This window comes from Ornithorhynchus anatinus, chromosome 14 (genome assembly GCF_004115215.2).
Source record: "Ornithorhynchus anatinus isolate Pmale09 chromosome 14, mOrnAna1.pri.v4, whole genome shotgun sequence".
In the NCBI taxonomy this organism is placed as follows: Eukaryota; Metazoa; Chordata; class Mammalia; order Monotremata; family Ornithorhynchidae; genus Ornithorhynchus; species Ornithorhynchus anatinus.
Genome location: NC_041741.1, coordinates 41,769,684 through 41,794,956, shown reverse-complemented (window position 1 = coordinate 41,794,956; position 25,273 = coordinate 41,769,684). Strand labels below are relative to the sequence as shown.

The window sequence follows — 25,273 nt, the reverse complement described above, 5'->3', positions numbered from 1 at the left end:
CCCACGGCTCCCTCCAGTTATCGCCTCTTCTCCCTATTACCATTCCTCTCCAAACTCCTTGGATGAGTTGTTTACCCCCGCTGTCTCAAGTTCTTCTCCAATTCACTCCTTCACCCTCTCCAATCTGCCTTCTATCTCCTTCACTCTACAGAAATCATCCTCTCAAAGATCACCAATGATCTCCTTTTTACCAAATCCAATGGCTTCTACTCTATCCCAATCCTGCTCAACTTCTCAAGTGCTTCTGACGCTGTTGACCGCTTCCTACTCCTGGACGTATTTTCCGACCTCGGCTTCACTGACACTCCCTCTCCAGGTTCTCCTCCTATCTCTCTAAACACTCATTCTCAGTCTTTTTCGTGAGCTTCTCCTCTGCCTCCCACCCCGTAACTAATAATAATAATGGCATTTGTTAAGCACTTACTATGTGCCAGACACTGCAGTGGGTATCCTTCAAGGTTCAGTTCTGGGTCCATCTCTATTCTCCCATCTACGGCCACTCTCTTGGAGAGCTCATTTGCGGCCTTGGCTTCAATGACCACCTCTATTCAGTTGATTCCCAAATCCACACCTCTAATCTTTATCTTTCTCCCTCTTCGCGGTCTCGCATTTCCTCCCGCCTTCGAGTCGTCTCTGATGGATAGAGCGTGGGCCTGGAAGTCAGAAGGTCATGTCTGTCTGTCACTTGTCTGCTGTGTGGCTTTGGGCAGTCACTTCACTTCTCTAGGCCTCAGTTATCTCATCTGTAAAAGAGGGATTAAGACTATGAGCCCTATGCAGGACAGGGACTGTATCCAACCCGATTTTCTTGTATCCACCCCAGGGCTTAATACAGTACCTGGCACATAGTAAGCACTTCATAAATGCCATTATTATTGTTATTATTACTTGGATGTCCTTCCATCACCTCAAACTTAGCATATCCAAAATGGATCTCCTTATCTTCCCGTTCAAACCCCGTCCTCCCCGTGACTTTACCATCCCTGTAGACAGCCTTACCATCCTCCTTGTCCCACAAGCCTGTAACCTTGGTGTTATCCTTGACTCCTCTCTCTCATTCAGTCTATCTCTAAATTGTCCATTCAACATCGCTAAAATCCATTCTTTCTTAACCATCCAAACTGCTACACTTTAATCCAAGTACTTACCCTATCTCACCTTGATTACTGTATCAGCCTCCTTCCTGACCTCAATGCCTTCTGTCTGTCTCCTCTCCATTCCTGGATCATTTTTCTACAAAAACATTCAGTCCACGTTTCCCCACTCCTCAAGAACCTCCAGGGGCTGCCCATCCACCTCCGCAACAAACAGAAGCCTCTTATTATTGGCTTTAAAGCATTCAATCATCTTGCCCACTCCTACCTCACCTCGCTGCTCTCCTACAACCCTGCCCACATGCTTCATTCTTCTAATGCCAAACTTTTCACTGTACCTCAGTCTCATCTACTTTGCCACCAACGTCTCGTCCGCGTCCTGCCTCTGTCCTGGAACGCCCTCCCTTTTCACATCCGAGAGACGATTACTCTTCCCACCTTCAAAGCTTTATTGCAGGCGCATCTCCTCCAAGAGGTCTTCCATGACTAAGCCCTCATTTCCTCTTTTCCCACTCCTCTATGAGTCACCTTGATTTGCTTCCATCATTCACCACCCCGTCCCCAGCCCCACAGCACTTATGAATGTATCCATAATTTATTTATATCAATTTCTGTCTCCCCCCCAAACTGTAAGCTCATTGTAGGCAAGACTGTGTCTGTGAAATTGTAGTTTATACTCTCCCAAGAGATTAGTACAGTGTCTGCACACAGTAAGCTCTCAATAAATGTGATTGATCGAGGTCCAGAGCACACTCAACGGAGAGCCATCTCCAGATAGAGGATGGGTCTCCGCCCTTCCGTCCTACCAGACGCCCACTCGACCCAGAGTCTAATGGGATGAATGAGAAAGATCAATCGTTACCATGTGCAGAGCACCTTATTAAGCGCTTGGGAGAGCACGGTATAACAGAATTGGTAGATGTGTTTCCTGACCACGACGAGCTTACAGTGTAGAGAAAGAAAAATTCTGTTTGCCAGTCGCACCCTCTCTCAGGGAGCTCGGCCTGGCTGCCCTGCTGTCATTCTCAGCCACTCACACTCTTCCTGAGAGGAGCTGAATGGGAACAAGGTCATGAGCCCCTTTCAGGCAGATGGGGAGAATGAACCTGGCGGCCCCAAAAGAGATTGGGTTTAGTGCGAAATGAATCAAATTTGGACGGATACGAATTCGATGAAATTTTGAAAATGCGGCTCATCTCCCTGAGAGACCTTTTTTTTCATTCCTCTTAATGCTGCAACTAGAGGAATCAGTGACCCTTTCCTAGCAGTTTTGGCCATCCCAGTGACCCAGAGAAAAAGACTTCCGGCTAGAAAGAACATTTCCAGGCTGATGGATTTTCCTTAACCCTCCACAGCCTTAGTCTCATGCCCCCAAATTCTGTCCAGCTTCAAGTCAGGTCATTCCAATCCCCGTTGCCCCACCCACCCTGCTGACGGGGACTGGGAAGGCTTGGGAGTGGCAGGACGGTCAGCCCCTCTTAGGGTCAGCTGCAAGAAATTGACTCCAGGCAGCTGCAACCCATCCTTCTCCACCCCTGAGCAGGCCCAAAAGCTGGCTGGGGCATCGTGGGAAAGTATTCTTCAGAAGAGGGAGCCACTATGGGCGGTTGTTGCCTCACTGTAGGTATCCAATAAGTTCCTCGGTCTGGGGTTGGTGAGGCAATTTCAAAATTTGTTCCCCACCTCCGGCACTCCCAAGGCAGAGGGAACACAGCAGGACTCCCCAGGCCAGGCCTTTGACCCTTCTTGGGGCTACTTCTGGGTGCACTCTCCCCTCTCTGACACTGAAGGGCCTATTGTTCATCCCGAATTAGGCCACGGTGGAAAGGAAGGGGTGATGGTAGGTGGCGGAGACGGCTTCTCGTGGAGACAAGAATCTCCCTCTTTTATGTTCTTTGCTGAGAGTTGAGGAGTCTCTCCATTCCCAGACATCACAGTCATATCAATAATTACAGCAGGAAAATGAGGATTTTCTCCACTCAAGTACTTCTGAGCAGAGAGCTGTTCACCAGTAAGAATGGTTCATTTGGGGCTTCCTGTTTTTGGTATTTCTTTAGGAAATACTCAGAGGGGGTTTCCAACAAGTAAATAAAACTGAAAAGTCAAGGGTGTGTGTGCGTGTTTGCTCACTTTGCCAGCAGTAATTTATAACATTTGCCCTGCCCGTAATTTATTGTAATATCTGTAGATTATAAGCTCCTTGGGGGGCAGAGGTTGTATCTACCAATACTTTCGCTTTGTACTCTCCCGAGCACTTAGTACAGTGTTCTACGCACGGCAAACGTTCGATAGCTAATCGCTGACTGATTGGCAACATCAATCCGTTGGGCCTCCCAACCCCAGATCCCTAGGAATTTCAGGCTCTTCTTAAGTCCTATTCCCCACACCCACCTATAGCCTAGCCTTGCCCACCCAGCCATTCTTTTTCTGAGCTGAATAAGGACATAGGGAGATTAGGAAAGCGAATGTGGCATGGAAGGGAACATCTTGGAGATTCATACAGGCACTGGGAGCCTGGCTAGGTGGATGGCTATTGGGAAGAGCTTATGGTGGTAGATTCAATGTGGATTCAAGGAGTGCCCGTCATACCCGTCCTTGGGAACCATCTTAGAAACCAGGACTCTGGTCAATGTGAGGTGGTGGTCAGGGGTCAGGCAGCATAGGAAAATGCCCCCGGCAATAATAACTGTAACTGTGGTGTTTGTTAAGCAATTACTATGTGCCGGGCGCTGTACTAAGCGATGGGATGGATACGAGCCTTTCTATCTTCACACTTCCTCCAGGACCAACAACCGTGGTGGTTTCTTGTCGTCGGCGATACCCAGGGTCAGTTTACCTTTCTGAACGGTTCCTCCCTCCTGCTCCCTTCCCTTTAGAATATCCTTTCCTATCCTGCCCCCAGGCTCACTCCATTGGCATGAAACTCAGCCCCCAAGGGCCACCGGAGACCCCATTCTAGGAAACACCACTTGATCATGAAGGAGAGGCTCGAAACGGAAACCCGACACCCACTTGTCGGGCCGGGTGCCACACGCCTTCAGAACTCCCCAAGGCTCCTTGCGCACCTGCCAGGCACAAACCTCAGCGAACTGCTCACCTGTTAACTCCAGCTTTAACTGACTTAACCCAGGCCGTTGGAATCTAGTAGTGGGCGAGGATCACTCTGGTGCGCTACGCTCAGAGAGGCACTCTTGAAAGGTTTTGGATTTTGATGAGGAAGATACAAACCCCTACAGCCCCCCGGGCTTTAGGGGATGGGTGAGGTAGAGGGCAAGAGGAAGTGAGCCTGTTTCTAGGCCTAATTTGGGGCTGAAAGTCTTTCAGGAGGCAACAGGCCCCATGGAGATGGCTCCGCCGGGCTGAGGCCCTGAGCATCCTCTGTGCTGAGTCACGCCGGGGTAACTGACTCTCCGACTCCTGCTCCTCTTGGCCTCTGAGATACCCCTGAGACTTGCCTGCTCCCCATCCAGAGGGCTTGCCCCCGGACTCTTGGACCGCGCTCAGTTCACTGGCGTGCATTCCTCCTTGGGGAGAAAAGCCGGTTGCGTTCCCAGTCACCGCCCCCCCTCAACTTCCTCTACTGAGTGGACGCTGACTCCACTGCCTCCCCCTCTTCCTTCTCCTCCTCCTCCTTTCCTCCTTCCCCTCCTTCTCACCCTCCTTTTATTATTTATTCTGTGCCCTTTTGTCTGTTGAAGGTAAAAGTGGAAAACCAGTATGACTTCCAGGACATCGCCAGCGTGGTGGCCATGGCCAAGACTTATGCCACCACAGAGACCTTTGTTGACTCCAAATATGACATTCGGATCCAGAAAATTGGCAGTAACTACAAGGCCTACATGTGAGTGCCTGATCCTGGCCAGGGAAGTTGGGAGAGGAGCCAGGGCCCCGGGGAATGGGAGGGGAGTCCAGAGCAAGCCTTCAGAGTTTCTCATTTTATCCAACAATCGATGGTATCTGAGTGCTTACTATGCGCAGAGCGCTGTACTAAGCGCGTGGTTTTATGGCGAGGCTATTCCACCCTCTCCACTCTCCTCCTGTCAAAGAACAGGGGACCCTTGTCAGCGGCTGGTGGGAATTCTCATTCTTTTCAGTGGCTTTTGCTTCTCTTCCTGTCCTCTCTGACTGCCCAGTCTGCCAGCCTACCCCATTTCTGTCTGAATCACTCTAACTACCCCCGGCCATTTCCAGGGGACAAATCTGCCTATTCCTTAATCGGCTCAACTCCCACTGGAGGGGAGGAGAAAAACCCAACTTCCATTCCCTAGCCTCGCCCTTCCCCTGACCTTCCTTTCATCTCCGACCTTTCTCTTCTTTCCTCCTCGCCTCTCAAAATCTTGTCGAAAGAAAATAGCTTTTAATCTGGAAACTGGGAGGTTTCCACAGACGCAGTGCTTACTGGGAGATGGGCACGACTTTGGTGGGGGAATCGAGCAGCTACTGGGCCTTGAGAACTGTGTTGGTACTCCGGGGAGTTGCAGAGAAAGAAATGGCCAGAATCCTCAAGGAGTTTACGGTCTAATAGAAAAAACAGGACCAACGCAAATGGAAAGATGAATCGAAAGTACGAACACCCTTAAATCGGGAAGTTGGACCCATGAGGGGAGAGGGGAGCTGCAATGTCTTCAACCAGGATAATCTGAGTGGCTTTTACGGAGTCAGACGCTCCAATGACTCCACCCACCCTCGCTCCAGTTGGGGAACACCTCAGATGGGGAGGGAAATTTTTTTTTTCCCCCTTTGACACTTGCCACCCAAAGCTTGTCACTCTGGGTCCGCCTTTTCAAAAAATAAATGGTATTTGTTAAGCACTTACTATATGCCAGGCACCTTTCCAAGTGCTGGTGTAGATAAAAGATAATCATGTTACATGTGGGGCTCAGTCTTAATCCCCATTTTACAGATGAGGTGACTGAGGCACAGAGAAGTGCAGTGACTTGGAGATTCGCGGCTGTCTTCCCCTCCTAAATTCATTCAATCGTATTTATTGAGCACTTACTGTGTGCAGAGCAGTGTACTAAGTGCTTGGGAGAGTACAATGCAATAATAAAAAGACCCATTCCCCGCTCACAATCAGCTCGATACCCACTGCCCAAGTGGGTCAATAGCCTGTCAGGGAAAGGTGAAAAGGGGAGTAGGACTGGACGAACGCTGCGTCCGGGCCAAGGACCAGTCAAGGAGACCAAACTAATTAATCGTTCAACTGGGAAAACAGCACTGAAAGGTGCCATTTCCACCCCACATCTGTTCCCAGGCTGGAGCGCAAAAATCTGGCCCAGCGTTAGCCCCAGTATGTGGCAGCCAAAAGGTCACACTCCAGCCATTTGAACTTCATTTCCCATTACCCTTTTCATTCGGGTTCACCTGCTTTTGCCCCCGATCACTGTTTCCCATTCCATTTTAACTGAAACGACGTAGCGCCTTCCAAGGGAGAGGTGAAGTAATCAGAGAATGAGGGGAAGGGAGAAAGGAAGTCCCTCTCAGTATTCATTTTCCAGTAAACTCCATCCCTGCCTCGATCCTTTGCTAAACTATTACTTCCCACTCCCTTTCTTCCCCCTCCTTGGGTTTCTGCCCTCATGACTTTCAGCCTCCCTTTCCTCCCTCCAGTCCCCTGCTCCTCTCTGGTGCGAGTCTGCTTCTTCCTTACCCTGTCTGTACCAAATCATTTAGACTCACCGTGCACGCCACGTCATCTATAAAGAGAGCGTCGCTCTGGGCTCTGCCTGGTCGTATCCAGGGAAAGAGAGCTCAAGGGACTCTGAAGCAAGTACCCAAACCCTTTTAATGAATCATTTGTAGAACGAGATCTACACAGGGGGAGTTTGTTCTTATTAAAAGGTAGAACCTGCCTTTCAACTCCTTCCCCATTTCTGATGAGTGCGTGTGTGTGTGTGTGATGGAGAACTGTAAAAGAGCCCTTCCTTTTTGTTTGGATGTTATTTCTGTTTCCTATTCCCCCTCCGGCAAGAACCGCAGTAGACCACTTCTTGCTCTCGGGAGTGAAGTGTGTAGGGGACAGGGTTTGGGGCGTCCAGCTAAAGGACTGTATGTTTTCTCCCACGCAGGAGGACATCCATTTCCGGGAACTGGAAGGCCAACACAGGCTCTGCTATGCTGGAACAGGTGGCCATGACCGAGAGGTAAGTGAGGGGGAAGCTCGCAGGCCGGAGACCAAGATCAGCAAGAGCCGGGCGAGAAGCGGTGCAAGGCCGGTCTGGTTTTCGTTTTGAGTGGTACAGGCTGAGGCTGACTGGCCTAAGCCCCAGTTGCCCCAGCTAGCCTACTCCCGGTCACCTTGGTCCAGCCGATGCGGAGTAGAGACAGCTGGCGAAACCTGTGGCTCCTGAACCTGTTGGGTCTGGCTCAGGCCGGCACAAAACTCACGCCTTACCTGCTTGACACTCAGATGCCACCAGCTAGCCAGGCCGGGCACGGGGCAGACTGGTCCTAATAATGATGGTATTTGCTGTTTGGTTTGTTCGTTGGCTGGTTTCGTTAAGCACTTACTCCGTGTCAAGCCCTGTTCTAAGCACCGGGGATGATACAAGTTAAGCGGGTCGGACCCAGTTCCTGTCCCACGTGGGGCTCACGGTCTAAGTGGGAGGGAGAACAAGTATTGAACCCCCACTTTGCAGTTGAGAAAACTGAGGCACAGAGGAAGTGAAGTGACTTACCCAGGGTCACACGGCAGGCAAGTGGTGGAGCCGTGATTAGAACCCAGGTCCTCTGGCTCCCAGGCCTGTGCTTTATCCACTAAGCCACTGGCAATTATAGTTGCTTGTGGAGAGACTGGTCGCGGAAGGCACTCGTGCCTTACGGACTTAGGTGAGATTAAAATGGGCCATTCCCCCCCAAAAGCTCCCCACCCCCCCCAGAGGCACTCACATTGGGGGATGCAATGTCACCATGGGCAGCTTCCAACCCGACAACTCTATTACTACACTAATTTTCCAAGGGCGTGCCGCTAGGGCAGTTTTGCTTTTCATCTACGGTAGAAATTCAAGGACAAGATTCAGGATTAGAAGAAAATTTATAAGATAGCATAGGAGGGAAGGGGACCTTTTTAAATGTCATCCAAGGGGGCTCATATTGTCTACCAGTTACACCTTCTTTCCAAGACACCGCACGCTCTCTGTGGTTCTTATGAGGGCTGAGGCATTCGTTCCTCTTCAAGTTCAGTTCCCGGGCTTCCAGGCACTTCTCTTTATGCTTCTTTTAGAGTACGTGAGTATTGAGCAGCTTGGCTAGTGGAAAGTATGTAAGCCTGGGAGGCAGGAGATGGTGAGTTCTACTCCCACCTCTGGGACTTGCCAGCTGTGTGACCTTGGGCAAGCCATTTAACGGGTGAGGGATACGAATTCTGCAAATGAGGATGCTGGGTGCGGCAGGCAGGAGTTGAGAAGCTCTGCCTTTACTGGAGAACAGCTGGGAGACGTAGCCCGTTGGAATGACACGGGCTTGGACTCGGCGTTGACAACTCTGTGTAAATTCACGTAAACGTGACTGCCATCACAACCGCGTCTCTGCCGAAAGTGCTGGAGTAGCTGTGCTCCCCCCACCCCCCCCCCCCCACGGATGCCAAAAGGGCTGTAAATTCAAGGATAGGCTCCCCCTTTGCCCAAAGCTCCTGTTCTTCACGGACCACCCTAGAGCCCCTTAGTTTTAATAATAATGTTGGGATTTGTTAAGCGCGTACTATGTGCAGAGCACTGTTCTAAGCGCTGGGGTAGATACAGGGTAATCGGGTTGTCCCACGTGAGGCTCGCGGTCTTCATCCCCATTTTGCAGATGAGGTCACTGAGGCACAGAGAAGTTAAGTGACCTGTCACCCAGCTGACAGGTGGCAGAGCCGGAATTCCAAGCCACGACTCCTGACTCCCAAGCCCGTGCTCTTTCCACCGAGCCACGCTGCTTGTTTTGCCCAGCCTTCACCCTCCCAAAGAGCCCGGGCGACGGTACCACGGACAACCTGCTTGCTCCCACCCTGATCCCTAGGATAAGTGGTGCATTTCTGGTGTCATCCTCCTCTGCAGAGACCCGGCCTGGGAACGGGCTTATTCAGAGGAGTGGAATTCGCTTTCGCTTTTAAGTTACATAACCTCCAGATGCCCATCACAGGAAGAGAGAGTCCCATCCACACAATGCACTTTCCCTGGGCCAGATGCCTTGCTGGGAGGGTTTCCTGTTCCACTCCCAACTCCTCTCAGAGGCCGTGACCGGAAGGGTCACGACCTCAGGACGGAGGCTTGCTGTTGGCCATTCAGTGCTGGGGTTAGAGGCGATTGACCGTTTAGCTCTAGGGATAGAGAGAAAACAGGTTCGCTCCCAAACTGATCGGGGTGAGTTGTCCGGAGGTGAGGGATGGAGAGGCGCCCCGGTGTCTCGCCTCTGATCTGCCCAAAATGAGAGGGGGGGTTGGAGGTGTGGAGGTAGCCCGGTAATCCTGATTCCTGGATTGCTCCCCACTTCCGCTCCGCCTCCAGGAGTGAAGGCCAGGGAGCCTGGAGATGGGGGACTGACCAGGAGTTGATTTCCGCCTCCCCCGCGGGATTCTCGGCCCGGTCTCCACGCCTCCCTGCCTCTCAGAGCAGGGAGTGGACGCGGGGAGCTAGAGAGTCGAGTTGAACTCGGTGGGGCAGGGTGGGGCATAAAATCCGGTCAGACCTACTCCCCGGAACTCCCATTTCTGGAGGGGGAGGTTGGATCAAAAGGGTCTGATGCCCAGCCCTGGTCATTTCTCTCCAACCACTCCCCTCCATCTCTCCCCATGATTCTTCCAGTTTCTGGGACCCTGCACCAGCCCCCAGCTCTATACTGCTAGGTGCTGAGTCCTGAGAGGGTAGTATGGTTGAGGATTAGCCCAGGAGGTCAGGGAGGGAAGTCCGCCCCCAGCCCCCCAGTGCAGATTCCATTCCCTTTCCATGATTCAACCGGCACTCAGCCCTACTCAGCCCCTCCCCTCTTCCTTCCCTTTGCCCCTCCTCACCCACCCCTTGGCCTCTTGATTAGGATCAAGTATGGCAGATTGAAGGAACCAAGGATAGCTGAGCTAGAGTAGGAAGAGAGTAAGAGGTGAGGTATCCTTATGCTATCCTGCTGTCCCTTGCTGTCAGAGAGGAAGCTCACCCCCACCATAATAATAAATTGCGGTATTTGTTAAGCACTTGCTAAGTGCAGAGCACTGTTGGAAGCGCTGGGGGTACGAGGTGAACGGGTTGTCCCACGTGGGGCTCACAGTTTTAATCCCCATTTTACAGATGAGGTAACTGAGGGCCAGAGAAGGGAAGCGACTTGCCCAAAGTCACACAGCTGGCAAGTGGCGGAGGAGGGATGAAAACCCACGACCTCTGACTCCCAAGGCCGGACTCTTTCCACCGAGCCACGCTGCTTCTCTATCACAGTAATAGTTTCTGTTGAGCCCTCATTATGAGCCAACCGTGGTACTAAGCAGTGGGGTGAGGACACGGCCCCAGTCCCATCATCATCATCTCCAAATTCAGCCTCAAGACACCCCTGCTCTTTATTCGGTCTCAAACGGTGAGCCCAGCCATTTGGGAATCAACGATCTAAACCCGATTTAATTGCCAACGAACCTTGGGCGGATCACGGTCTCCCTGTGCCTCGGTTCCCTGCCTGCCGTGCGTGGAACAACCAACCCAGCTAGGTTGGTTGAGAAGCAGCGTGGCTCACTGGAAAGAGCACGGGCTTTGGAGTCAGAGGTCATGGGTTCGAACCCGGGCTCTACCACTTGTCAGCTGTGTGACTTTGGGCAAGTCACTTAACTTCTCGGTGCCTCAGTTACCTCATCTGTAAAATGGGGATTAAGACTGTGAGCCCCACGTGGGACAACCTGATTCCCCTGTGTCTACCCCAGCGCTTAGAACAGTGCTCGGCACATAGTAAGCGCTTAACAAATACCAACATTATTATTATTATTATTATTAGGTTTGTGAATTAGATTCTTAGGAGTTCATTTAGCTCATCCTATTACCTCAGTCCATGGTTTGAATTCTCCCTCGCTCCCACTCCGCCTTCTTGCTTCGCCTCCACTCCCGCGTTATCACCCCCATCTTAATAGCGAGGTGCTTTGGTCTGCCCAGGACACCCGGTACACCTCTCGCCTGAGGAAGTTGGGGTGGTGGGGGGGGGCGGGTGAGCTCACCTGGTCCATCGGCCGAAGCCCAGCCTTTTCCAGGGCCGAGTAGGGGCTAAGAGAAGGTCAGGAGGAAAGGAGACACAGTTGGACAGGGGACGCGTCTAGCAAATCTGTTACGTCGTACACAGTGAGCACTCAGTAAAAGCGATTGATTGATTGACAGAAGAAAGAGGGCCCCCCCCCCCCCCCAGCCCCTCGACTGTAGACTGTGAGCTCGTGGTGGGCAGGAAATGTGTGTGTTATATCGTTGTATTCTCCCGAGTGCTTAGTACAGTGCTCTGTGCACTGTAAGTACCCTATCCATGGTGTGTTTTTGAGCACTTAGTGTGGGCGCAACACTGAATTAAGCACTTGGGAGAGAACGCTCCAGTACAATTGGTAGACGAATACAATCCCCATTCCTCAAGAACCTCCAGTGGTTGCCCATCCACTTCCATGTCAAACAGAAGCTCCTTGGTGCCGGCTTTAAAGCGCTCAGCGAGTTCTCCCTCTCCTACCTTACCTCTCTGACCTCCTGCTCCACCTTAGCACTCTCACTTTTTGCTCCTCCGGTGCCAACCTACTCACTACCTCGTTCTTGTCCGCCTCACCACCGATCCTTTGTCCACGTCCTCCCTCTGACCTGGAAAGCCTTACCCCTCCACGTACGACAGTCGGCCACTCTCCCCACCTTCAAAGCCTTACTGAGATCCCATCTCCTCTTAGAGGCCTTCCTCAACTCAGGCTTCATTGCCCCCACCCCTTACTCCCCTACTCCCTCCCCTCCCTGCGTCGACTGGCCGTGTCGCGTAGCGATCCTCCAAGAGTCAACTCGGGTCTCCGATCGTGTCTCCTCTGGTGTCCGCAGGTACAGACTGTGGGTGGACACCTGCGCGGAAATGTTCGGCGGCTTGGACATCTGTGCCGTCAAAGCGGTCCACAGCAAGGATGGGAAGGATTACATCATTGAGGTGAGACCCCCCTCCCACCAATCGAAAGGCAAGGAGGCCTTCGGAGGCGGTGTGGCCTAGCGGCCCGTCGCTCAGCTTCGCCGTGCCTTGGTTTCCTCATCGATAAAATGGGGATAAAATACTCATTCTCCCCGATAGACTGGGCGCTCCGTGCGGGACAGGGACTGTGTCCCATTTGATTATCTTGTGCCCATCCCAGAGCTCACAGTGCCTTTTGAAAAAGATGGTATCTGTGAAGTGCTTCCTATGTGCCGGGCACTGTAGTAGAAATAAGCGAATCAGGTCGGACCTGGTCCATGTCCCACAAGGGGCTCGCAGTCTTCGTCCCCATTTTACAGATGAGATAGCCGAGGCCCAGGGAAGTTAAGTGACCCGCTCAGAGTCACAGAGCCGACAAACGGAGGAGCCGGAGTAGAACCCAGGTCCCTCTCGCTCCTAGGCCCGTGTTCTACCCACTAGGCACTCTGCTTCTGGTGCTTGGCATATAATGAGTAGTTAATGAGTACCACTATCATCATCGATAGGCCTGCCTCCAGAGCGCACAGCTGCGTATCCACAGGCATGCGTTCGTGTCAAGAGATGTACAATTTTCAGCTCACGAATCCTTTCAGGTTCTACTTTGCAAATCACCAGGCTGGGGAGGTGATCTGGATGAGCTAGTTACTTTGTCTCTGGCCTCCATTTCCATGTCTGCAAAATGGGACTAATAATACTGGAAAGCAGTACACAGTAAGGGGCTTGAGTTCCTTGAAGCAGAAGGTAAATCTACAAATACAAGCTTTTCTCAGGAACAAACGAATCTCAGGATTCAGGGCCTAGATGCACTCTCTGTCATAGACCCATATTCTAAAATGCAGCATTCCAACTACATCTGTCTCCCTCCCCTTCCTTCCCCGCCCAGCTCCTCACCCAACCCATACGTTGCACACTCGTTTCCCTTATTCCAGTCAAATTCACCTTCTCCTTCAGACTCGTGCCTAAATACAACGCAACCTCAAAAAATTGACGCAGCCTAGTCATTTACTAGTCATTTAGAAGCAGCGTGGCTCAGTGGAAAGAGCACGGGCTTTGGAGTCTAGGGCTCATGAGTTCGAATCCCAGCTCTGCCACTTGTCGGCTGTGTGACTGTGGGCAAGTCACTTCACTTCTCTGTGCCTCAGTTCCCTCATCTGTAAAATGGGGAGTAAGACCGTGAGCCCCACGTGGGACAACCTGATTCCCCTAGGTCTACCCCAGCGCTTAGAACAGTGCTCGGCACATAGTAAGCGCTTAACAAATACCAGCAAAAAAAAATTTACTCGAAGGGGTGTTTTTCCCCCCCAGATTTCTGAATAACAACTTTTCTGCAGGGAAGAGGAGCCGTGGGGGGAGACGGGAGAGAGGAAGTCGCTGGCGAGTGACCTCTGGGGAGAGGCCGAGGCACAGACATGAGCAAGAACCAGCTTTGTTCTTTCTCAACCGCTTCTTTCATAGCCACTCACATCAAAAGGGAAGAGGAGGGCATTTTCTGGACTTTGGAAGGTTCTGGGTTTCTGATGTCATTTTTGAGGTTGCCCGAAGACTATCCAGCTTGCTTACCCACAAACACACACACAAACATACACACGAGTTAACACCCACCATCTTCCCCTTCGATTCAGTCATCACTGCTCTCGTCGGTAAACACTGAGCAAGCATCGACTTAGAGCCCAGAGAGCACTGTCAGAAGGGCAGGCTCCCGGGGAGGGATGGCCGACCCGTGGTTGAGCACACGGTTAGCTCTGCTTTGCTCTGAGCTAAGAGAGCGGTTCACTTCTCAGAAAAAGGCACACAAGCCATGGTGAGCAGATTTGGAAAGACACTTCCCACAGGGAAGAAGTCCAGAACTGTGGTATTCCCAACCAGATCCAGGATGTGCTTTGTGAAAGTGTTTTTTCCCATTACAGAGGGGAGCCAAAATAAGAAAGTTTTAGGAATCCAGTTGGGGCGGGGAATAAGGGCGTGGGGGTCATGACCACCCGCTCTCTGGAAGCTGACTTCCTAGCAAATGCTCCTGGTCAAATGAGGTGACTAGCGTCTCTTTCTCTCCTGCCGGGCGCCCTTCTCCGCTTTGGGTAGGTAAACCATCTGTGATTTCCTTCGAGTCCTCCACTGGCCAACCGGGGCCTCAGATTGAGGCTCGGGGGGTTGGATTTCCGACCAGAGGCGGATGGTGGTGGGGCGGAGGAAGAGGGTCGATTTGGCCATGTTCTCATTTCGGCGTTGTGGGGTGAACCACTCCAGGAGACCCGACAATTAGACCATGCTGTTCAGGTGAGGAGGTGAAGGACTTCCAGCAGAAGGTGGGATTAGAGAGGGGTTCTGGATGCCTACAGGAGGTAACTTCGCTCAGGGCTGATGGGAAAACAGAAAGAAAGGTAGGATCTGGAGATCAGGGCTAGCCCAAAGGTGTGGGTCAGTCAGTCGATCATATTTACTGAGCGCCTAGTGTGTGCAGAGCACTGTACTGAATGCTTGGGAGAGTACAATACACATTCCCTGCCCATAACGAGCTACAGACTAGGGAGGGAGGCAGACATTAATATAAATAAATGAATTACATGTATATACTTTAGTGCCGTGAGGCTGGGCGGGGGGAACGAATAAAGGTAGCAAGTCAGGGTAACGCAGAAGGGAAAGGAAGAGGAGGAAAGGAGGGCTTACTGGGGGAAGGTTCTTGGAGATGTGCCTTCAGTGAGGCTTTGAAGTCGGGGAGAGTAATTTTCGGTCGGATACGGGGAGGACGGCACTAAAGGCCAGAGACAGGATGTGGGCAAGAGGTCGGCGGTAAGAGAGACAAGATCGAGGTCTGGGTGTTGGGTTGCTGGGTTCATTCATTCAATCGTATTTATCGAGTGCTTACTGCGTGTGGAGCACCGTACTAAGCCCTTGGGAAAGTGCAACAATCAGGAGAGAAAATCCCTGCTCACAGTGAGCTCACACTCTGAAGGTGGGGGAGCCGGATATCAATACAAATAAACAGACATCGATATAAATGCATAAAATTACAGTTATATACATAAGTGCTGAGGGCAGGGAGAGAGGAGCAGAGCAAAGGGAGCGAGTCAGGGAGATGAAGAAGGGAATGGGAGATGAGGAAAGTGGGGCTTAGGCTGGGAAGGCCTCTTGGAGGAGATGGGCCTCCAGTAAGGCTTTGAAGATGGGGAGAGTTATTGTCCGGATTCCATTCCTACCTTAGCTACCGACTGGCAGCGTGTCCTTGGCTTCACCGGTCCTGGGCTTCGGCTTCTCCGCCTCTAAAATGGGATCGGATTTGTCGCACTCAGCCAGCAACTCACCTCTGGCCTCTTAAGTCTCTCATTTGGCTCTGGTGCCCGAGCATTGGACTTGTAGCCCAAATACCACCCTCGAGGAGGGCCTATCTATCATTTCCAAGTGACAGGGATTAATGCGGACTTACTTCTCCGGTAGACAAGTCCTCAGACTGTGGTGACCATTCAAGTGTTCGTGACAGAGCTGGACTTCTCAGTACAATACAGATATGACCGTTATTGTTATCACTATAAATTCCTACGGTATTTTCAACCACCGTGAAATAGTCTGTTTTATTGCTGTATAGCACTCTCCCAAGCGCTTAGTACAGCGCTCCGCGCACCGTAAGTGAAATACGATTGATCGACCGATCGATTCGCCCCTAACTTCTCCTCGAAACTCATCTCGGCCCTCTCATCCACGGCCGCGACCGAACCCTTCTGAAACCCACTGATGTGGTTGGTCTGCCCAACTTCCTGTGCTAATGTATTCTGTGTGCTTCCCACCCACTGTGAGAAGAGGGAACATTTCTTTCCGTCTTATTGAACTTCCCACCCCCCCGCAATGTGGTGAGGGAGGAGCCGTCAACGACTTTCGAACGGAACCCCGGGGAAGATTTTGCCGGGGTCAGAAACCCAAGAGGTTCGGGCCCCGTCATTCTGTCATTCGCCGGCCCCGGGCCGGGCCGGAGAAAAGCGAAACTAGGCAGAGCGGAAAAGAACCGGCCGTCGGAGGTGAGGCTCAGCAGCTGGGCCCGCTGGCAGATTCCCTCGCCTCAGCTCAGGCGCAGGAAGAGCCCCCCGGTTCTCATCTCCCCACTGACCTCCCCTTCCGAGACCTCACCCTCTCAGCCCTGCCCTCCCCCGAGATTACGGTCGGGACGGCTGACGCGCCGGAAAACTATGCGTGGGAGATCTCTCCCGCCCACTCAGGTTTTAGCAGCTAATGAGAAACACGTGAGCCTCGAGGCCAGCTGCGGTGACCGTGGACTCCAGCTGGGCAGAGCAGCTCCCGAGGGCCCCGTGACACAGACTCAGGGACCGGGACGCCGCTGGGAGCAAAACCAGCACCTCCCAGAGCCCCGGGATCCTCCTAGCGCTGGATCCAGGTGGAACTAAGGAACCTCCGCGTCCGACGGTGGAACGGCAAGTCTGAAGGGAGCGAAGGCCTCGAGGGGCCGCTTCTCTCCATCCTGGCAAGCACTAAGGATGCTGAGTGGGATTCGAGGAAGAGCGGAGGGTCCGGAAGTCAGGGGACCTGTGTTCTAATCCCAGGGCTAATTCCAAGGAAGCAACATGGCCTAGGGGAAAGAGCCCAAGCCTGGGAGTCAGAGGGCCTGCGTTCTAATAATAATAATAATAATAATGTTGGTATTTGTTAAGTGCTTTCTGTGCGCTTAACAAATACCAACATTATTACTATTATTATGTGCAGAGCACTGTTCTAAGCCCTGGGGTAGATACAGAGGAATCAGGTTGTCCCACGTGAGACTCCCAGTCTTCATCCCCATTTTACAGATGCGGTAACTGAGTCACAGAGAAGTTAAGTGACTTGCCTGGAGTCACCCAGCTGACAAGTGGCAGAGGCGGGATTCGAACCCATGACTTCTGACTCCCAAGCTCGTGCTCTTTCCACTGAGCCACGCCGCTTCTCTGCAGCTGCTGGTCTGATGCCGGCTCCGCCGCTTTTCTGCTGTGTGACCGTGTCACTTCACTTCTCTCGGCCTCAGTTTCCTCATCCGGAAAATGAGGATTACATCCTATTCCTTCCTACTTAGGCTGTGAGCCCCCAGTGCAACAGAGACTGTGTCCAACCTGATTATCTTAAATCTACCCCAGAGCGCAGTACAGTGCTTGGCACATAGTAAGCACTGAACAAATACCATTGGGGGGGGGGGGAGAAAAGCTCTGCCACTGATGTGCTGGGTGACCTTGGCCGAGTCACCTAACATCTCTGTTCTCCAGTTTCCTCTTCTATAAAGTAACAGTGAAAATGCCTACCCCTCCCTACCTCAGAGGGATGTGGTGAGGATAAAATGAGATGATTGGAAAAGCAAAACACTCTTCTACTAATTCAGAGTACTGTTATCACACGGATTTCCGGAAAGCGTTGAGGCTTTCATCCTCATCGCTCGCAAGAATGTGGCAATCGATCACCTTCTACCACTGAAATCAATCAACCCATCAGTGGTTTTTACCGAGCCCTTCCTGTGCGCAGAGCGCCGTACGAAGCGATCGGGAGAAAATACAATAGAATATTGTCGGTAGATGAGCCCTCTGCCTAGAAGGAGCTTACAGTCTAGAAGGGACTGTAAGGAAAAGGAGGCTCCACGAAGAAAAGAGGACCAGCCGGCCGGCGAAGAGACGACTTCGGCACCCGATGAAGAAGCGATCTCCTCTTCAGGATGAAGGGTAAATATCCCAGATCTCGAGTTATTATACCGGCTGAGATCTTCAGGCACAGAAGTGGCGTGTGACTCGGGTGAACGTCTGCCATTCCTTCCTCAGCTCTGAGGAAGAAGATCTTAAAAATCAAGCTCACCTTCGAGGGAAAAAAACGAGGAACGACTGTAGTGTCCCATAGGCCTCCGGTCTGGAAGGAGTCCTACTAGGCTAGCTCCTGAAGAACATCGTTATCGCCGGGGATTCGGACAGCAGTGTAGCACGGGGCGCGATCTATCTCCTCCGTCGTCATCTTCAGTGGAATTTATTGAGTGCTTACTGCGTGCGTAGCACTGTACTGAACGTTTGGGGGACTACCGTACAACAGAGTTGGCAGACGCGTTCCCCGCTCCCAACGAGCTTCCAGCCTAATGGTATTTGTTAAGCGCTTACTACGTGCCAAGCACTGTTCTAAGCACTGGGGGGGGAATACAAGGTGATCAGGTAGTCCCACATGGGGCTCAGTTTTTAATCCCCGTTTTACAGATGAGGTTACTGAGGCCCAGAGAAGTGAAGTGACTCGCCCAAAGTCGCACAGCTGGCACGCGGCGGGGCCGGGATTAGAACCCATGGCCTCTGACTCCCGAGCCCGGCCTCTTTCCGTTGAGCCACGCTGCTTAGGCCTTAAGTGGATCAGAGAAACGCCCTTTTAACAAAAATAATAACAACAGTGGTATTTGTTAAATGCTTACTCTGCGCCAGGCGCTGTACTAAGCGTCGGGCACTGTAAAAAGCACTGAGTACCGTACTGAGTGCTGATTGGAGTGCACGATCGCTTGCGCGTTTTCAGCTATACTCGTAGAGAGAGACGGTGGTTCCACATCAACGGGAGTATCTTCAGACACAAAAGAAGACAACAGGGCACGCGTATGTGTATGCACGTGGCCCAGATGGGCACACTGGGCAACCCGGATGCTACTGGCCAGCAGTGACGGGCCCGTCCCCTTGCTGTTCATCTGCAAGTCCAAGCTTGCTCGGCAGTATTTACCGGCCACCGAAAGGGCCACCGGAACGATCGATGGGAGTTCTGTACGGCCAGCTCTCGATTCCCCCGGGTGACGATGCCTTGCCTGCGGCCCCCGACCTTCACTCCAGAGGCTCGCTTGGTTCACGACCCAGCCGTGCTCCAGCAAGCGGCCGAGGCCCACTAGGGCACCTGAGGCCGGGGAAGAGTCAGGGAGAGCAAAATGTCAGCAGAGAGAGAGAAGTGGTCACCCGAAGGCACGCTTCAGAGGGCATCTCTTTACCCGTGACGTTAGGTAGCATGGCCCAGTAGAGAGAGCCCAGCACTGGGAGTCAGAAGGCTGGGATTCCCCTCACAGCTCTATCTCTTACCTGCTGCGTGGCCTCGGGCCACTCACTCAACTGCTCTGTGCCTCAGTTTTCTCATTTGTAAAATGGAGATTCAATACCCCTTCTCCCTCCCTCCTGTTCTGCGAGTCTCATGTGGGACGGAGACTCTGACCTAATAATTTTGTATCTGACCCAGTTTTTAGTACAGTGCCTGGCAGCTAGTCAGTACTTATCAGCCGCCATCGTTACTATTATCTACTTTCCATAGGTGAACGCTTGATTCTGAATTCTTCAAACGCCCTGGTCACCCTGGCATAGTCCAATTCGACTGCCGAGAAGCCCCAACTCCCACATAAATTAGCCAGTTTGGGAACACAAAGTCTACACGGTGGAGCGCACAGACAGACACGTCTGGGCGCACGTACACATTCGCTTGTACGTGTGTACGCGCACCCCTGTGTTTTTACTGAGGGTGAAGTTCTCCACTTGTCAGCTGTGTGACGGTGGGCAAGTCGCTTCACTTCTCTGGGCCTCAGTTACCTCGTCTGGAAAACGGGGATTAAAACTGTGAGCCTCACGTGGGACGACCTGATGACCCTGTATCTACCCCAGCGCTTAGAACAGTGCTCGGCACATAGTAAACGCTTAACAAATACCAACCATTATTAGTATTATTCACCTGTGGGTGTGAGATTGAAAAGCATACCGTATATTTGCTTTTTAGCCACAACTAATCGATGGTATCTACTGAGCATTTACTTTGTGCCGAGCACTGTATTAAACCCTTCGGAGAGTACGATCCAACGGAGTTGGCAGGTGTGTTCCCTGCCCACAGTAAGCTTCGAGTTTAGAGGGGGAGACCGTGAACGCAGGGGGGCTTTGGTGGTATTTTCCTCAATGGGAGTGTGACCCTTGCTGAGACAGCCCTACTGTGGGTTCTCCAATCCAGAAAAACCTAACTTCCCTTAACTTTTCCCTCTTACCTTCCATCACGGAGCTGTCGTCCTGGAGTCTCCTAGCCTTCCTGGGGAACGTAGCTGGGGAAGCAGCGTGGCTCGGTGGAAAGAGCCTGGGCTTCCGAGTCAGGGGTCATGGGTTCCACTCCCGGCTCTGCCACCCGTCAGCTGTGTGACTGTGGGCGAGTCACTTCACTTCTCGGTGCCTCAGTTACCTCGTCTGGAAAATGGGGATTAACTGTGAGCCTCACGGGGGACGACCTGATGACCCTGTATCTCCCCCAGCGCTTAGAACAGTGCCCTGCACATAGTAAGCGCTTAACAGATACCAACATTACCATTCCCCGTTTAGCCATGGAGGAAAAAGGCAAGCAAGTCCGGAAGCCAAAGCGCAGGACGGATTGAACGAATGAACGGATGAGTGAGTGCCTTCTGTTTACAGAGCACTTAATTAGGTCCTTTGAGGCTACACCAAAGACACAATCCCTGCCCCAAGGATATTACAATCAAATAGCATTACAACTCCCCCCGCTTAAAACAGTGCTCTTAAGCAGAGAGCTGAAAGATTGCTTCACGTTGCTTAGGGAAAGCAGAACGATTGCTTCGGAAGGCTTGTCTGGGCTCTGCGGCCTCCCTCCATCAGACCACATCTTCTGTCCCTCCATTCGGTGGTTCTTCCACTAGATTCCTCTCCCCGGAGTGCTTGGGTACAGCATGCTGACAGATGTCCAACTGTACAGATATACAACTGCTTAGGAGGGCGCGTGAGATCCGGTCTGTCCTCCGGGGAAACTTAAATCGACTTGTTTCAGTTGTAGAGTGGTTCTGAGAGTCTGCAAAACCATACGTGTTCCCTAGACCAATAAGAAGAAGAAGCCCCACGGCACTTATGTACATAGCTGTAATTTTATTTATTTATATTAATGTCTATGGCCCCCTCTAGACTGTAAGCTCGTTGTGAGCAGGGAATGTGTCTGTTATATTTGTTATATTGTACTCTCCCAAGCGCTTGGTACAGTGCTCTGCACACAGTAAGTGCTTAATAAATGTGATTAACTGGCTAACTGGGGCACTTTAGTGATTAATAATAATAATGTTGGTGTTTGTGAAGCGCTCACTATGTGCCGAGCACCGTTCTAAGCGCTGGGGTAGATACAGGGTCATCAGGTTGTCCCACGTGAGGCCCACGGTTAATCCCCATTTTCCAGACGAGGTCACTGAGGCCCTGAGAAGTGAAGTGACTTGCCCACGGTCACACACTGTTCTAAGCGCTGGGGTAGACACAAGGGAATCAGGTTGTCCCACGTGGGGCTCACGGTCTAAGCGCTGGGGTAGAAACCAGGGTCATCGGGTCGTCCCACGTGAGGCCCACGGTTAATCCCCATTTTCCAGATGAGGTCACTGAGGCCCAGAGAAGTGGAGTGACTTGCCCACGGTCACACAGCTGACAAGCGGCAGATCCGGCATTCGAACTCATGACCTCTGACTCCCAAGCCCGTGCTCTTTCCACTGAGCCACGCTGCTTCTCTGATTACTCTGTGCCAAGCCCAGCGTGTCAAGACAACCGGGTCAGACACGGTCCCCCGGCCCACATGGGGCTCACACTTTTCAGTAGGAGGGAGAATCTGTATTGAGTCCCCATTTTACAGTTGGGGAAACTGAAGCAAAGAGAAGTTAAGGGAAGTTGGCCAAGGTCAAAAAGCTGGCAGATGGTAGAGTCGAGATCAGAATCCAGGCCCCTGGACTCCCGGGCCCAGCCGTCCACTTTTCACGAGGCCACTTGGCTGGAAATCCACAGGCCTTCATTGAAGAAACACAAAAGCAAATCTGGTCATCTCCTGGATGAGAATGGAAAGTTTGCTGTGGAGTGTTTCCAGAGCCCAGCCCCGTGAGGTGCTTGAAGCCGTTTCGTTGAACCGCTTTCATCTGACCTGTGTGAGGAGGGTGATTCTGGGATGGAAAAGTTTTCCCTGGAGCGGACAAAAGATTCCACTCTTCACGAAGGGGAAGGGAATCTCGGGAGTCTACTGGCCTCGGGTTCCCGGCACATCTTGTTGGCTTCTGTGGCGGTTACGAAAGAGGCGAGAGGGGTGGCAAGCCAGGTGAGGAGAAGTGATCCGATTTGGAGCTTTCACTTTCTGTCCCACACGCTGGGCTGCTGTCTCTCTCTCTTTTTTGGAACACGCTGATGGCCTGAGGTAGAGTCACCCGAAGAAACTAGAAAACCACCAACCGTTTCAACACCGTTCCTGAAAAATGAGTATTATCTATATGATGTTGGTATTTGTTAAGCGTTTACTATGGGCAGAGCACTGTTCTAAGCGCTGGGGGAGAATACAGGGTAAGCAGGTCGTCCCACGTGAGGCTCGCAGTTAATCCCCATTTTCCAGACGAGGTAACTGAGGCACAGGGAAGTGAAGTGACTCGCCCACAGTCACACAGCTGACGGGTGGCGGAGCCGGGAGTGGAACCCATGACCCCTGACTCGGAAGCCCGGGCTCTTTCCGGTGAGCCACGCTGCTTCTCTATACGGTAAGGCTGGGGTCGGTTCTTGAGAAATACTGGTCAGATGCAACTTTTCTAGCTACCGAAGGGTGTTACGAAGGATGATTAAGGACCGTGATTTGGACCGTGAGGCCCATGTGGGGCAGGGATTGCATTTGACCTGCTTGTCTTGGCTCTTCCCCATCTCTCTGTACAGTGTACGGTGCAGGAGAGTGCACAAAGTAGGTGTTTAACTGATAACGCAGTTGTTTATTATCGCCCCTGGAAGCAGGCCCCGTATCGGAGGGGTTTACAGTCTGGCGACAAACGGGGGAAGGTTTGCTAGGGAAGGCGGTGCGTTTGAGGGGTCTGGGGACGTTCTTCTCTGGGTATCAGTGTGGCGGGGTAGAGCAGAAGTCCGTGGAATTGGGCCTTCTCCTTTCCACCTGCTTCCGTCCCTAGGGAGGAAACGGAAATTGCCTTCTCCGTGGGTCTTCCCTGCCCGACGTACATGCCCCGGGTCCTCCGGGAGAAAGCGCGCTTGCCTTAGCCGAGGTGGACGGAAGCCATCCGCCGCTCCCTGCTGCCCTGTCCGTTGCTCGGTCCTGGATTCCCGGCTCTCGGCTCCCTAGGTGCGGTTCAGCCTACTGAACTGGGCTCCCTCCCTTCTGCCAAGCCCCCACCGGGTGCCCAGGACAGCCCCGAGGCCCCGGTCCTTTAACTGCGTGACCCTGTCCCCAAGGGGACGCGGGCCAGAAGGTGCCGGGCAGCCGGGAGATTTGCTCTCCGGTTCGGCTTGACGTAGCGGATGGAACGCGGACCTGGGAGTCAGAAGGTCACGGGTTCTAATCCCGGCTCCGTCAGTTGCCTGCTGTGTGACCTTGGGCGAGTCGCTTCGGCGTGGCTCAGTGGAAAGAGCCCGGGCTTGGGAGTCAGAGGTCGTGGGCTCTGATCCCGGCTCTGCCACTTGTCTGCTGTGTGACCTTGGGCAAGTCACTTCACTTCTCTGTGCCTCAGTGACCTCATCTGTAAAAATGGGGATTAGAAAACATGTGAGCCCCACGTGGGACGATCTGATTGCCCTGTATCTACCCCAGCGCTTAGAACAGTGCTCTGCCCATAGTAAGCGCTTAACAAATACCTACATTATTATTCTCTGTGCCTCAGTTACCTCGTCTGTAAAATGGGGATGGAGACCGCGAGCCCCACGTGGACTGTGTCCAACCCGATCTGCTTGTATCCACTTTGGCGCTTAGTACGGCGGCTGGCACGTAGTTAAGCTCTTAACAAACCGATGTTTGTTAATTATTATTAATGATTATTGGTGTCATTGTTAGTTATTAATTAAGCAGCCCTCAAATCATCCCACGTTTTCGGCTATTTTAGGGGGATGTGGTTTATTATGGAGAATAGTGCCATCTAGCGGTAAGGGTTTGGATTGCTCCCGGCCCAGGGGTGATCATTCGTTCGATCGTATTTATTGAGCGTTTACCGTGTGCGGAGCACTGTACTAAGCGCTTGGATGGATGGATGGATGGATGGATGGATGATGGGCATTTGTTAAGCGCTTACTATGTGCCAAGCACTGTTCTAAGCGCTGGAGAGAATACAAGGTGATCAGGAGGTCCCCCATGGGGCTCCCAGAGAAGCAGCGTGGCTCAGTGGAAAGAGCCCTGGCTCGGGTCAGAGGTCGTGGGTTCGAATCCCGACTCTGCCCCCCGTCAGCTGGGGGACTGTGGGCAAGTGACTTCACTTCTCTGGGCCTCAGTGACCTCATCTGGAAAACGGGGATTAACCGTGGGTCTCACGTGGGACAACCCGATGACCCTGGATCTACCCCAGCGCTTAGACTGTGAGCCCCACGGGGGACCACCTGATTCCCCTGTGTCTCCCCCAGCGCTCAGAACAGTGCTCTGCACATAGTAAGCGCTTAACAAATACCAACGTTATGATTATTATCAGAACAGTGCTCCGCACGTAGTGAGCCCTTAACAAATACCGACATTCTTATTATCCCCGTTTTCCAGAGGAGGTGACCGAGGCCCAGAGAAGTGAAGTGACTTGCCCAAAGTCCCCCAGCTGACCAGCGGCCGAGCCGGGATGAGAAGCCATGACCTCTGACTTCCAAGCCCGGGCTCTTTCCACCGAGCCACGCCGCTTCTCTTGGAAAGTACCATACGGCAGTGAAGGGACACAGTCCTTGCCCACCGTGGGCTCACGGTCTGGTGGGGAGACAGACATCAGTACTAGTAAGCAGGCATCAATAGAAAGAAATGGAATTATAGATACCTACAGATCTCTACATAAGTGCTGTGGGGCGGGGAGAGGTGGGAAGAGCAAAGGGAGCAAGTGGTGGTGATGTGGAAGGGAGTGGGAGCTGAAGAGTGGGGCTTAATCTGTATTATTATTAATAATGATAATAGTAATGACGGTTTTTGTTCAGCACTTAGTGCCAGGATGAGGGGAGGTCCTAAAGAGAGTGCCGTAGGGGTCGTTAACCGGGCCTCGGAGCTGCCCTTCCCTTACCAGGTAGCCCCCCCGACCTTAGCAGCGTGGCTCAGTGGAAAGAGCCCGGGCTTAGGAGTCAGAGGTCGTGGGTTCTAAT

General features: G+C 52.4%; 1 protein-coding gene across 2 annotated transcripts in view; it reads left to right on the top strand.

Moving 5' to 3' along the window:
* SYN3 (synapsin III) overlaps positions 1–25,273 on the top strand; it is a 337,780-nt gene that overhangs the window by 303,405 nt on the left and 9,102 nt on the right. For both annotated transcript variants that reach the window (XM_029078852.2, XM_029078855.2), the window contains 3 exons: positions 4,793–4,935; positions 7,163–7,237; positions 12,101–12,203. In XM_029078852.2, the coding sequence (XP_028934685.1) occupies positions 4,793–4,935; positions 7,163–7,237; positions 12,101–12,203 (321 nt within the window). The remainder of the gene's footprint in view (positions 1–4,792; positions 4,936–7,162; positions 7,238–12,100; positions 12,204–25,273) is intronic.